The sequence below is a fragment of the Leptidea sinapis genome, chromosome 37 (genome assembly GCF_905404315.1).
Source record: "Leptidea sinapis chromosome 37, ilLepSina1.1, whole genome shotgun sequence".
NCBI lineage: Eukaryota > Metazoa > Arthropoda > Insecta > Lepidoptera > Pieridae > Leptidea > Leptidea sinapis.
In genome coordinates, this window is record NC_066301.1 from 846469 (window position 1) to 862346 (window position 15878).

General features: G+C 36.1%; 1 protein-coding gene across 1 annotated transcript in view; it reads left to right on the forward strand.

Annotated features, from left to right (window-relative positions):
- LOC126975680 (N-acetylglucosamine-6-sulfatase-like) overlaps positions 1-1986 on the forward strand; it is a 32409-nt gene extending 30423 nt beyond the window's left edge. Inside the window, exon 10 of the mRNA XM_050823679.1 lies at positions 1764-1986. Coding sequence (XP_050679636.1) covers positions 1764-1943 — 180 coding nt within the window. The 3' untranslated portion in view covers positions 1944-1986. The remainder of the gene's footprint in view (positions 1-1763) is intronic.
- Positions 1987-15878: the final 13892 nt, after the last annotated feature.

The window sequence follows — 15878 nt, forward strand, 5'->3', positions numbered from 1 at the left end:
TCATACGTCGTAATTTTATGGTTCTTTTTTAATTGTATATATTGCACAACACATAAAAAATATTAACTGTATTTAGATCGGAAAATTATGATTACCGATGATAGGAAATCCCTTCGTTGGACATATTTTTATTGCGGCTATGATTTCTACAGTCAAAATGGCACAATAAGGCCCACACATATTTATATTTTTGTGAAAGATAATTATGCTTCACTTGACATCAAATGACTGGTCTCACTTGAGCCTCGAGTAGGTACATATTTTGTACACAATAGAGGCGACAGGGTAAAGGCCTGGACACACCTGTCATGCAGCCTTCCGATCCGACTCCGGTCCGATATTGCTTAAAGAATCTGATCGGTGCGGGATCGGAAAGGGGTGAGCACACATGTCATGCCCACTTCCTGCTCTTTTGAGATTTGACACTCAGTCTACTCGAAATCGCCAGTTGAAACGGTTGCGAATATATTGCGCGAATGTTGAAACATTTTAGCAATCGTGATTGAAAACAAATTGAAATAATACAAGTACAAAAGATAGCAAAAATTTGCCAAATTTCAAGCCGATATCTTCAAAATTGCGGCCGGTATCGCGTGACAGACATACGGACAGACAGACAGACAGACAGAAAATCCAAATGCAGATCGAGTCTACTCTCTAATCATAGACTCACTTACGTTCGTCAATTACTATAGATAAGAATAAATACCGGGTGTTTCAAAGGTCAGTTTACCAAACTAATTGAGGTAAACTGATTTATTAAACACAATGCTTTCGTAACTAATGTTGCACAACCTGTTTTTGAGCAATGATAAAATCAACTGTGAAGGTCATTGTTAACATTTTTATGTTTTAACTCGGTAAACTGACTTTTGAAACACCCGGTATATTCCTAACGAATAAATCCCTTGAATATTTTCGGAATTAATTAATTTATTTATTTTAATTCACAATTCCAACAGGAAACCCCTTCCCTAGAAGTGGAAGTGGATTTAAATATTGTTATTATGACAAGATTTTAATAGCTTAGTTTAAATATACAAATGTTTTTACCTTCTACATTTAGTTTCTTCGCAACTTTTTTCCACATAATGTCCTTGTACTCCGAGTTTCTATATTGCTCTTGTGCCTGATCATAGAGAGCTGGAAACATTCGGACAGTTTCAATAAGCTCCTCCGCTTTTATACCCGCCATTTCACTGAATTTAACACAAAAACTGCCACCGACAACCTTCCCGCATCAAGTAAACGAATGGTCTGCAATGTCGGAGCATGACGGGATACCGGAATCGGAGACGGGTGGGAGTAGGACGGGTCGCGTGTCGGACAGGTGAGACCTACTGCATTCCAAACCATTGTTTATTCCCATATCATACAGTCGTCCCGCTGTATGACCGTAGTCGGATCGGAAGGCTGTATGACAGGTGTGTCCAGGCCTTAACGCCCACATGCCACTTCCACTAGATTTTTCTGTTCCGTGGATATAAATGGGAATACTTGCCCTCGACGATGCGAGGTGATTGGGAATATGTCATTCCATGTGGCTATAACTGCTGTGACATTATTTCATTACAAGAACAGGGAAAAACCAATAGTCAAAATACTAATCGAATTTCTACAAATTTCGTAATTTTAAAAGCAGATTTTAAATGAAGTATTAATATTGGCATTTGTTTAGGTGAAGTGAAGTATACCGGTCACAAGCTAGTGTTATATAGATTCCTAATTACAACGTAATAATTCATTTTTCAATACATTTTCAGAACTTCAAGGAAATGTACGACTTGTCCAAAGACCCGTATGAATTAGAGAATATAATAGAAGACCAGCTGCCTTCTGTACGACACTGGTACCAACTGACCTTGACTCACATGCTGGCCTGCAGGGGAGCAGACAACTGTGATAACCCGCTTGAGAACAAGAAGATCTTGTCTGTGTTTTAAATTTGTTAATTTAAGTAATAAATGTACAGTTAAATGAAAATTATTATGTTTATTCATTTAAAGACATTTCGTTTCTGACCTCTTCAAATATGGCAGACAGTACTCTTGTAGTTAAGTGTTTCAAGGAATGTTGTGGCGGCGTCGTGGGGCGGGTCGTTCCCTTCCCTTAAATATCCGCGAGGTAGGTGATGCCTGATACATTCTTCGTGTTATTTGTTGTCATCCCATTGTCTAGTCAGCGGGAACTCTGCATTGACGTACAATAAATAACTAGACTCGCAATCACGCTCCAAAATTGTCTGAAGCAAAACTCTGCCTACGAGTCTATTGGGCAGAGTTATCGTTCAGTTGTGCTTTGACCGTGCTGTGAATACAACTCCACGCAATGACAAAGTTTCAGTGAAAAACTGTCCACAGCACATCCAAACATAAATGGATAGAGATCGTATTTAGGTAAGTACCCCTTTAAAATAACAAAATTATGCAGGGGAAAGTGGGGTAAAATCCCGATTTTACCCCACTTTCCCATAGCGTCGGGACGCTATGGCTATGGCTCTTTTAAGTTAAACAATGAGATCACTTGTTTAACAAATATGAATATTAAAAAAATGTATACTTATACCTTTGTATTTTACGCTCTTGCCCCTTGCCTGTATTAGGTACCCTCTTGTTTTATACCCGACTTTGCCCCTAACATCTGAAGCACTTGAATTGGTCCAGTTCTTCGGGTTCCCAGCCTGTACAGGCTTCATGAGACCATTTTTTGCTTGTCAAACGTCACTGGATCTAGTGTTGCCATATATTTCTGTGCAATAAATGCAAATGTCATCTGAAATCTTCTTTTTTTTGAGATTTTGGGATTCGCTAAGTCATTTCTAAGTTTAGGAACATTTTTCTTATTTTTTTTTTTGGCATTTTCTTTTAGTTCTAAATTATTAGGTGACGAAGTAATAATAGCTGTTTTACCTCGACGAGCTTTTGTAAATATTTTTCTTGTGACATGAGGCTTAGGTAAAATATCATCTGGCGAAAAAGCTAAAGACTACGATTCCTGGGATGTGCTTGGTTGTGGGCTACCTGGTGGCTGCAGGAGGCTTCAGAAGAGTTCGGCACAGGGTCATCTGACATCAATATCTGTTGTAGCAGCAGAAATAAAATCATGATCAGAGAAGATATTCGGAGTCAGTGGATAAATACCTGTTTTAGAAAAATCACTCATTGCATTTTGAAGAGTCTCCGCTTTCGCATGTGAAATCCAAAAAAGCAAGAAGAAATTGAGTTACAACACGACCTGGATGATCACGCAGCCATGTCTACACTTCTTGACTGTAATAGGTACTTAGTGCGCCCATGAAGCTAACGTTAAGGGGTTGCAGACGATGAGTACAGTATGGTGGAAAGCTAACTGTGAAGACTCCTTTTGCTCGTGCTTTTTCTATCAATGCAAGATTTTTGGTATGCGTGGCCTGTTCATCAAGCAAAAGCAATACAGGATTATTCTTAGTGGGTTTGATGCTTTCAATAAAGTGACCAAGCCAATGAACAAAAATCTCGCTTTGTATCCATCCACTACGACGACATACATCAATAGTCCCAGGCGGTGCACCATCTAACAATTCAGCCTTCATTCGGACTCTCGGAAAAATTAGTAGGGGTGGGACGTAGACACCAGCAGCAGACATGCATAAAACTGCGCTCATCAATTGGCCTCTTTCAGTTGAAGAGATAAGGCTTACATGCTTTTACCTTTTACAGCAATTACTTTTGACCTTTTTTTAAGGACGGTCGTGATGCCTGTTTCATCGACATTATGCATATTGGTTGGTCTAAAATTGTATTTTTTTGCATTTCAGATAGTAGGGAGGAAAACTTACATTACCCTGAGACATTTACCCTGTTAAATCCTATCGCACGTGCAACTGAAGTAGGCTCAGGAAGGCGTAACGACAAATCAGGCGACGACGTAGAAATCCGTAAAGCCAATCCATTCCAGCTAATCCGCTATCTTTGTTAAATTATGATTTAAGCCATTTTTTTCAGCCATTTGAAATGCGAGTTGACGAACATCTCTATAGGGAAGTCCAAACAACTAAGCTTCAAGGTATTTATGTGCTGATAAATAAAATTTTTAAATTTTGGTCGTCTGTAAAAATTGTTTTTAAGCGTCCTAGACCTTTTTTAGCAGCATTTTCATTATTATTATTTTTTCTACATTTTCTTACTCTGTCTTCAAGTGTTGATTGATACAGAATGATTTCGGAAAGTTATGCGATAGCCAAATTTTCACTCTATTACCTCTAAAAAAGCTTTTTTCACACCCTCTTCACTCCAAGATTGTCGTTTAGTCGCCCTTTTATAATTTCGTGGCATTTTGTTTAATAACTGTGACAATAAAACATTCAAAATAACATTTAATAAAATATCTAATAATGGTACAAAACCGGGTACCACACGGTATTACCCCGAGCACACCATAGACAAAGAAAGTAATATAATAATTTAAAATCATGCCACAACAAGTATTTAACCAATGTTCGTTTAAACTGTAACCCAAATCTGTGAGCTTTTTCTTCATATTTTGGCTCTATTTATACAAATAACAGTGGACAACCTTATAATAACTGTCTAAACTCTGAATATTTCTATAATGTCAGGAATAATAGTCCGTTATTGATGCCACCACAGATTGACGATAATATGATTTTAAAAAACTGCAATCACTGGATATAAATAAAGGAGCTGGGCCAGATGGAATTCCTTCAATTTTTGTGGTTGAATGTGCTGAGCAGTTGGCAGTTCCCCTCTCATTACAATAAATCTCTCAGTACGGGATGCTTTCCGTTGTATTGGAAAACAGCCAAGGTGGTCCCCATACATAAGTCAGGCGATCAGGAATCAATTAAAAACTATAGACCAATCTCCATTTTGTCCACATTTGCCAAAATTTTAGAATCCTTAATTTGTCCTTTTCTACAAAATCACTTCAAATTGTTCTTACATGAAGTTCAACATGGCTTTGTACCTTCAAGATCAACAACAACCAACCTCGTAGATTTTTGTGAAACTATAACCGAATTACTGGATGCACAGAAACAGGTCGACGTTGTATATACTGACTTCAGTAAGGCTTTTGATCGAGTGTGTCATAGTGTCTTGATCGCCAAATTATCAGCTTATGGTATATCCAACATATTTTTGGAATGGTTTAGATCATATTTGTCTAGTCGCTACTTTTTTGTGGAGGTGAATGGCTTCAATTCCTCTCCTCAATTTATTACATCTGGTGTACCGCAGGGCTCTCATTTAGGGCCCCTACTTTTCAATTTTTTTTATTAACGATATCGTCAATTCCATAAAATCATCAAAACCTTATCTCTATGCCGATGACTTGAAAATATTAAAAGAAATTAATTCAATTGAAGACTGTACCAGACTTCAATCAGATCTCGAGAGAATTACTTTATGGTGCCATTATAATGGTATGGTATTAAACTCAGATAAGTGCCACTTTATGACTTTTTCACGGAAAAGCAGTAACGTAGCGTACAATTATAGCATTAATGGGACTTCTATTCATAAGTTAAATCAAGTTAAAGATCTGGGCATTGTTTTTGATGCTAAGTTAACTTTCGTTCCCCATATAGAGTATGTTACCTCTCGGGCATCTAAAATGTTAGGATTTTTAATTAGAAACATAAAAGTATTTCGTAACAACTTTTTAAAAAATATCACTTTACAACTCATTGGTACGGAGCATATTGGAATATGGATCGGTAGTTTGGAGACCTCACTATGCGACACACATGTTAAGAATAGAGCGAGTTCAAAAAAGATTTATTTGGCATTTAATTTACTCGAACGGACTTTCAAGAAAAAGTCTGTCTACCTATGCTAATAGACTCGTATTTTTCAAAATGACTTCCTTAGAAGACAGGCGAACTCTAATCGATATCATCTTTGTATTAAAACTTAAATGACAAGATTGACTGTCCTCAGCTTCTGAATAAAATTAATTTTCGTGTCCCTAGTAGATATCCCCGGAAGCAAATTATTCCGCTAGTTCCACCGGTTCGATGTATGTTTGGAGCGAACTCTCCTATTCCTAGGCTGTGCAAGATGGTAAACATATATAGCGATTACATCGATACTAATTTCACGACTTCTGTCCATACAGTTCGTAAATTATTTGTATGTAAGTTTAGTGAATAAAATGTAGTCATAATAATTATGTTTCTTAGTTTTATAATATAATATATATAATAATGTTAAACAATAATATTTTAAAACCAAATCATTTAACCATTATAACTTGTTAGCACATATTTTTTTTCCTCTTAAACTAATATTTATTTTGTGAAAATTATTAAAGCATGTGGTAGATACCTGTAATTGTTTGTTACATTAAGTACATTATATTTAGTTTGTATTATAAATATATAACGCATCAATGTAAACAAATGTTGGTATTTCTAAATAAAATAAATAAATAAACCTTAATATATACTCAATCTTTCAATTCAATATATATTCAAATCCACAATATTAGTTTGAGAAGCAAGGATAGATTACGTTTACATGGCAGCAACACAGCTTCGATGTACAATAGTGTTCTTGAAATGGCGCCGAGAATATTACACAAGATACCTACAACTATCACAGAACTTAAGCTGACGTGTTTTAAAAAGAAACTATTTAATGTGCTAGTGACAAAATCGTACTATTCCATATAAGACTTCTTTTCAGATACAACACTCAATTAACATTTTTTAAATATCATTTTACTTAATTTAATTTCTTTTTACCAATTTCACTTGTTATATGTTATTTCAAAATATTCAATTATTGATATGTATATCAATTAACTGTCATTGTGTATAAATATATTTGTTTGACTTGTTATTAATTACTATTTGTACGCCACAGCATGCGGGCAAGGAATGGAGAACTTTATTGTGATTTGAAACATCTATGTATACCCATGACTACAAATAAATGATCTTATCTTATCTTCTGTTTGCTACAAAAACAAAATTCACTTACCTCAACGCACTATAAACGAATACTGCTTTGAAATTAATCTAAAATTAGATCAAACTATCTCAAAAACTTTTTTTCTTGAATATTTACTATATGCACGCACGCAGGTTAATAAACTTCTGCTGACAAACTATTCAAGTTGGCTAACTGTGCGGCACAAAGCGCGCGGAAATTTGAAATTAATTTAAGGGTGTTTGGGCCATGTCCTGGTTTTATTCCCATACCCGATTTTGTACTAATCTCCCCTAACTAAATTGACATTTTTAATAATTTTGCTAAATAATACCATTTCATTGTAATTATTATGATGGGTACTCACGATAAGTATATATTTTATTAATTTGGTGCCGATAATAATAATAATAATCACTTTAAATTAGATTGTTTCAGCGTCTTAATGAACGCTTAAAAATTTAAATTTGGGTCGCAATGACCTTTATTATGCTTTGCTTTATTTATGTCTCTCCATTTTTAAAATATCGGTCGGATCGTAGGTGACGACAAACTCGCGCATACGTCACTGCTCGCTCGTAGACCCTACCAGGCTAGCGAAACTAAGAATCAATAGCGAAAATAAGAGATCCCAGATAAAAGCGTAATACTCAGATTTGCTCCGCACGTAAGTATTAAATAATACCTTCGCTAAATTGAGAAACATTCCCCACAATGCTACATTGAGAAGCATTCCTCATAATGTATCTTACTACTCTATTCGCAGTTTTACAGTTCATTATAATATGATAATGAAAATTTATTTTATTTTACTATTTATTTTATTTGAAACAATTTGACTTTACTAGGGGACGCCAGTAAAGTCAAATTGTTTCAAATAAAGTAACTTATGAGAGTTAAAGTAAGTAAGCATTTGGCTTAAAATTTTTTTTAATTTTACTAAGGTCGGCAAAACCGACACAGGACGATTGTTGTTCAGGTCAGAAGAGCATCCCGACTTAAATATTGGTGTAATTTTACTATGTTTCAGAAGGTCAGGAAACACGCCACGATTAATATAATTATTAAAGACTATTGCAAGATATGATGCTATGACATCAATTATTGAACTTATTATTTTAACAGAAATGCCCCATATATCAGCAGTTTTTTTCATGTCTAGAGACTTGAAAGTTTTAATTATTTCTCCAGGGCTAACAAAACTACAATTGAAAATTTGTTGACATTCTCTAACATTTTCCAGAAGAAGTGACTCAGCAACACTGGTGGAGGAGACAAGAGTACTTGTGATAGAAACTAGAATGTCAGAAAAAAAATTCTCAAAAGCAGAAGCAACTTCCTGCTGAGATTTAATTATAGTATTGTTTATTGATAGATTGTATTCAATGTTGCGGTCTTTCACTCTTCCAGATTCCCAGTTAATCACATTCTAAGTCATCTTTATTTTATTCGGTGCATTTTTAATTATTTGTCTGATATGCATAGACTTTGCAATAGAACAAACACTTTTAAATAATTTAGAGTATTTTTTAACATACTCGAGAAAAGATGCATCATGATTATATAATGATTTCTCACTATATAGTTCATATAGCCTTTGCCTGCTCCTATGAATGCCAGCTGTTGCCCAATCATTAAATGACAGCAGACCACCTGATTTGACTGTCTTAGAAGTAAACATAGAAGCAAACTCTGTTTTAATTATTTTAAATGAATGTTTCACGCGGCCATTTGCATTACGCGGTGTTATTGTTGTGTGGCGGAATTAATTCATTTTTAAATGTTTAAAGTGTAATTGAGTATTACTCAATTGTTGATATTATTCTTAAAGTTGTACTTAAATTATACAATTAGATTTGTGGCTTAAATAATAAGTGTTATGTGTATAATAGTGATTAAAAGTTTTGCCCGTGATTAGACCAACAACGGTGCAACGCGCTCTGTCACTCAGAGCGTTAGTTGCTATTTGTGTCTCACTCTGCATTGTTTTACACAACGAACATGAATTGTGCGCAATGCAAGAATATAATTGAACGTGTAGAATTACTAAAATCCACTGGATGTAATGGAACTTACCACTATAAATGTCTTAACATAGCATCAGCGACATTTAGAGAGAAAGGTTCGGAATTTAAAAGAACATTCAAATGTGAGATATGTTTAAACGTTACTCGGCGCATCAGAGTAAAGGATGATACTCCGGTTAGGGGTGAAACTTCAAGTTCACCGGCCTCAGATATGGAGATGATGACCCCTGCCGGTACACCAAGCCAATTCGATTTGAATGCACTGAAGGATTTTATTAATCAAGTTGTATCTTCCAAAATAGACTCATTGGAATCAAGGTTAGTAACAGAAATTAAAACTATGCTTTTACCGATTCCAAATGACCTGTTCTGAGTGGTCTGAACTTATTATGTTATTGCCTGAGATATGGATATGTTTATAATTGGTAAATATGTTATCAATACTGCTTTTGGAGGTGCCGTTTACTCTAGTAGGCTCTAAGAAAATATTGGTTTAATCACATCGATCATTTGAACAATGATCTGAATCTAATAATGGTGGTGGATTTTTCTCATAAAATAATTTATTTTATTAAATTATCAATCATCACATATCCATGATATACTTCTTCGACTTACATAATTTTAATAAAACGTCCTCGAATACACTTTAACAAAACTCAAGGGACTGAGCATTTTTTGTCGTTATAGAAAGCTATCTTTAGGAGGACCTTTGTCTACTAGAAGCAAGATTTTCCGTGATTTGAATTCAGCATCCCATTTTCTCACTTCCTCTTCAAAAATCTGCGATGTCATCCTAGCTGCGTTTTTTGCTTTGTACGTAACTGGCAACTGTGTTATGTTCTTGAAACACCGAGGGTTTTTCGATTTGCCTATAACTAAGAGCTTTCTTTTTTCTGTGCCACTCATATTGGCAGCCACTAGAAGTGTAATACGCCTTTTAGACACTTTTCCTTCAACACATTTTTCCCCTTTGAATTTTGAAGTTTTGTTTGGAGTCAACTTGAAAAAAAGGCCAGTTTCATCTGCATTAAAAATGTCTTCTGGTGAGAACTTCATCTTTAATTTAGGCCACACTGTACTAATTGTTGTGTACCAATTGTTAGTCACATTCATATCGACATCCCGCGCCTCTCCATTCATTTTACCGTACGTAATTTGGTGACGGCGCTTAAATTTTCCGAGCCAACCTTCAGATGCTTTAAAGTCAATTATGCCAAGTTGGTTGGCAAACTTTTCAGCCTTAGCTTATACAATTGGCCCCGAGATGGGTACATTATTCTGGCGCTGATTGTTAAACCACGACAACATTGCCTGATCTAAGTCTTCGAATTTTGGCTTTCTTAATTTTTTAGAAGACTTTCCTTCCAGCGCCGCCTGTAGAATTGTTTTTTGGTTTTCCCAAATGGTTGCAACAGTGGATTGACTTAGTTCAAAACGCTTTCCAACGTCACTTTTTTTTCTCCCTTTTCAATCGCACGTATCACACAAACTTTTTCGTCAACACTAATCGCTTTCCGTTTACTGGCCATATTAATAGTTTCATAGTAGGTTTACGACTGATAGTACGATAGGTACCCAGTATGCTTGGTCGAAGACCATCACTTCCGAGAAAACAATGCGTCATACTGCACGTGTTCAAGGCAATTAAGGATAACAAAAGCTAGACCGACCTCGGATGTTTAGGAGCTTCAAAGTCTTTTATTACCTGATAACATAACAAACAATAATACCGATAATATATATTTACTGTCTACAAATATGGAAACATTTCTTCCTAATAGAGAATGGCGTATCGCTATAAAGAGTGTTTCAATATGTGGCTTTTAACGCATACCATCCAATTTGAGCTCACTTCAACGTTACAGGGAGTTTGTTATAGAGCATGACGTTATAAAGAATTTACTCCATCTGGGGATATGTATATACTAACAACAATGGCGCGCTCGAGCTCTGCAAAGGCTATTTATTTCAATGGTACGTTCCACAGAGAGACCTACGATATCTTCACGTTTCTTGAATTTAAATAATTTACTTACAAGTAGAAGAAAACCGCCACGTTTTTTTTTATGGAATAGGTGGACAAACGAGCGTACGGGTCACCTGGTGTTAAGTGATCACTGCCGCCCACATTCTCTTGCAACACAATCGTTGCCGGCATTTAAGGAAGGTGTACGCGCTTTTTTTGAAGGTACCTATTTCGTATCGTCCCGGAAACACCGCATAAGGAAGCTCATTCCACAGCTTTGTAGTACGAGGGAGAAAGCTCCTTAAAAACCGCACTGTGTCCTGGAGGACCACCACACATCCAGATGGTGGTGATGATATCCTAACTTGTGGAATTCGGCGGCAGGAATCAGGTTAAACAACTCTTCGGAACACTCCCCGTGATAAATGCGGTAGAAGACACACAGACGTGTAGCCTTTTCTCTGCAAAACGCACTTGCCACCTGATGACCACTGAAGTTAAAGATAAGCTCATATTTTCTGAGCCAGTGCTCTGTTAAACATAAAATATGTATCTTTATGATTCATAAAAAACTCCAGTTCAAGTTCTTTACCAAATAATCCTTGCACGTTTTGGTGCATCATGTTTGCAATTTTACAATTATTAATTATTTTAGTACATGTTAAATTACTTGTTTTTACACTGCTAGAGGAGTCCCCTATTGTCTTATTTAAATAGACATACAGTCCTTGGCAAGAAGCACGGGTAGGTATACCATCCGGACCAGCAGAAGATCGCGCCTTCAAGTGTTTTGTAGCCAGTTCAAGGTCTGTATCTTGAATCACATTGACAACAACAGAAGAACCTTAACGGACACCACACATATTAGACACTTGAGTGAAATATTGAGCAAATACTTCCGCTGCTGCTTCGCCTGTCACCTCAGTGTCATAATATGGGAATGTGTCAATACGTTGCCTGTCACTTTTTTATCTCTTACTCGTATATATTCTAATTCTAATTTTACTGGTTCATTAACAATATTTTTTTGAATCAAAATGCTGCTTGTGCGTACTGCGTTGTCGATTAAAATCTTAACCTACCATCTATAGTATTTATATAATTTCCTATTGTATACCTTGCCGTACCATTTAAACAGTTTTAGGTGATGATACTTTTGTTTAAGGTTCATAATTATGACTACCTGTATTACCTATATACCACTTAGGATCTTTACTTACTATTGATGGGCGATGGATTCTTCATTGGAACAATTTCCGTAATTCAATTCAACAACGTAGAGTAAAAATTATCAACGGCTGTATCGTTGTCGGTAATTTTAAGCAAATCATTCCAATTTAAGTTAGAAAAAAACAGAATATAGTCCGTATAGTCCGTTTTACGCCATTTAAATGTAATCGGCCGTGATGTCGGGGCTAGTAACACTGGTGGTGGCACATCACCATGACCGATACTTAGCCTGACTTCCAAAGTATAATAGTCGATAGAAACGAGCGGCTCCAGACATTCAGACACGACAACCTGATCGGCATCAAGATCACTCAGTACTAAGTCAAGTATCCTGCCACGGCTATTAAATACCTTATTGCCTTGTTTAATGCAACAGAACTCACAAAACATTGAAAATTGCGCTTTAACATTAATGTTAACGTTAACGCTACAAGAATTTAGATTGAAATCACAGAGTATATTAATATTTAAATCAGATTGTGCACTAACTGCGTTTTCTATACATGACAAAATATTTAAATATTGTTCATCATTGTAATTTGGAGGCAAATACACAACACAGCATAAAAAAGTTATATTTTTCCAATTAATAATTACGATTAATAGTTTTTGTCTTCTGTAAGACCATCATTATCGTCATCAAACGAATAGAGTAACAATCCCACACCGAAAGTAACACCCCGCCCCAACCCAGATCACCCGCGCGGTCCTTCCGGACTACGAGGTAACCAGCAGGAAAAAGTTTGCCAAAAAGGTTTCTGTCAAAATTTAAAATCATTTTATAGAATTGACTCTTGGGCTCCTTCTAGATTTTAATAGCAACTAATTGTTCATACGAGTCTTTGCTCAGTTGTGATGAAAGGGACAGTGGTTCTTTTTTAATATAGCCTGTAATTCTTTTTTCTTTTATCTTTCGGAGCATAGAGGGATCCGCATGCGCAAGAGTTGAAACTTCGGCCACATCGCAGAGTAATGTTTTCCATTTTGATCTTCTTGCACCTCTCACCCATAAATGGGTGCAAACGGTTGAGTCGAAGGGAGAGGTGTTGGCGGTGAGTTTCGACATAGTTTAGGCCTTCGGTCGGGTGTGGCATGAAACGCTTATAGCGAAACTGCCATCCTATGGGCATCCTGAGAGTTTTTGCAAATGGGTCACTAGCTTTTTGGCCGATCGGAGCATCAGGGTTGTTATCAACGGTGCATGCTCCGACTTAAAACCCATGAACACTGGTCCCGCAACGCTGCGTGTGCAGCACAGGCTATGCTTCTTACACCTCCCGGAATAGCATCGACGAGAACCGGAATAAACTTGTCTCTAACATCGAGACTATGCTTTGCAAAGTTTCAGAATGAGGACGACAAAATTTATTCCTAACCGTACTCTTAGTTGTTATCTTTTCAAGTTGTATAGATATATTTGCCGTACAATATACATACTTAATAGATATTATTAAAATAATTATATATAAATTACTATTCAACAGGATTTTTTTACTAACAAGTAATTTAAGTCATTTTGTTGATCGTTTATGCGTAGAAAGTAATGCAAATGGCCGCCTGAGAAATAGGAAGTCGACGAGAATGGTTGAGTTACTTTTTTTACATTTTATTATCCGCAAGTTTTGTATTATTTGTTAAATTTTAAATGGTCATATTATATTCATTACATAATTTTTAATATTTACATTTTGTGTTAATGATGCAAATTGGTGGTGCAGAGTTTGGCATGGTCCCTAGCGCCTTAGCTATGTTTTGACTTTTGACATAGCGCAGATAATATTTAGTTTATCAAGGTTTGCGCATAATTCATTCACTCTAACATCGTCAAAAAATAAAATAATAGCCTATGGTTACGATGTTGATACGATAAACGATATGTAATACGAACATTTGCTAGAGTAGGGTAGTTGCGACATATTCGGGGTATTATCGTATCGTTCCGAATATATCGTTGTCGATTTTGCGAGTAGACCTCCAGCTTACGGTTTTCCGTGGTCACTTGTTAGAGATGACCAAACTGACCTCGTCCTCACATGGAATATGTTCTCACCTCTGGGCGGGCGCTCCCCAGTACCAGCTTCTTCCATTTTTCAGCAAGCAAAGAGCAAGTAGCCCCCACAAGATTGACCGACAAAATTAAGCGCTTGAATCGTCATTATTAATATTTCTGTTAAATTACAAAATGTAATTAATCTACCGTATGTTCGGAAAAGTAGAGCTCGTAAGAAGAACATACATGAAACCTAACGGCCACTCTTTTCAATCAATAGAGTATTTTACAATGGCTGTAATATACAGTTTAGTTTGTAATTAATACATATGTCAGCTTTTTTATATAGAAATAGAAACACTTTTATCAATAAAAAAACACTCACACAAAAACACAACAATTTACAATATTAATTAATATATTAAAATACTAAATTAAATAACGTAACAATATTATAAAAATTAAAAATAAAGTAATAAAAATAACAGTGTGAGCGTGATTCCCTGCTAAAAGGAGCTGACTCACATATTGTTGGTCAGTGCAGAAGACACCAACACAACACTGGTTTTCAGAGGCCCCTCGTGACTCTAGAATAGTTTTTTTTTTTTTTTTTCATTCTAAAATTTTTAAACATTTTTTAATAGTCTAATTGGTGGCGGTAAATTATTCCAGCACTTAGTAGCACTGTATCGAAAACTACCCCTGAACGCTGTTGAATGATTTTTATTTTTTTTTATTTATTTATTTATACTTTAATAAAACGACGTAAGCCAATTACAATATTAAAGTAAGGGTTAATTACAAACTAGACATATTACACAAATAATAGTTAATAAATACAAAGTTTACTGTAAATAACCAACAATTAATTAACATCCAAATACCGTTCATCCATTCCTCTCACAAAAACGCAAGCACTCTGTTAAAATCGTCTGCCATCCATCCGCAAATAAATCACAAGCAGGGTTGGCTTCGAGAAGAGCGTTGAGAGCAGAGAGAGACCTCGGTATAGGTGAGTTGGTGCAAGTTACAGTACGATGTGTCGGACTTGAGAACAATCTATGCTTGCGCCTCGAACAGTAATTGTCCGGTACAAAGATTCTACATAGCTCAACATGGAAACTCGGCGTATCTATATCACCTCTGAGAACTCTGCACATAACTGTGAGCTGATGTCGTTTTCGCCTAACCTCGAGGGAGTTGTAGCCTAATGTACCCAGAAGAAATTTTGTGGGATACATATAGAGGTAGTATCCATGCGTACTTTTGTAAAGGTACCTAAGAAAAACTTTTTGCACCTTTTCGAGAAGGAGTACATAATGATGCCGGGGCACTGCTAATATCTGCGAGGCAGATCTGGTTTTTATATTATTAGCACTGCGTTGCCCTAGCCATTCAAGTTTATTATACAAGTAAAGAGGTGTTTTAGTATACCGAAAAGCAACGTTGCTAAATGCAGACACCTCCGACCTTCCATATTAAGTATATTGGCCTGGTTTAAGTATGGACTAATGTGTTATATGTGCCTGGGCGGAATGTTCCGGCAGAATCGGCCGCACGCATTTTGCATTCGTTGGACCATACACCACGTCACAGTAATTGAGCTTTGAAAGTATATAAATTGACTCGAAGTTCTGTACTTAGATATTTTTGAATTTTGTAGATAACTTTAAGTCTATAAAAACAATTGGATAACACTTGGCTTATATACTTTTCGAAGCGCATGTTTT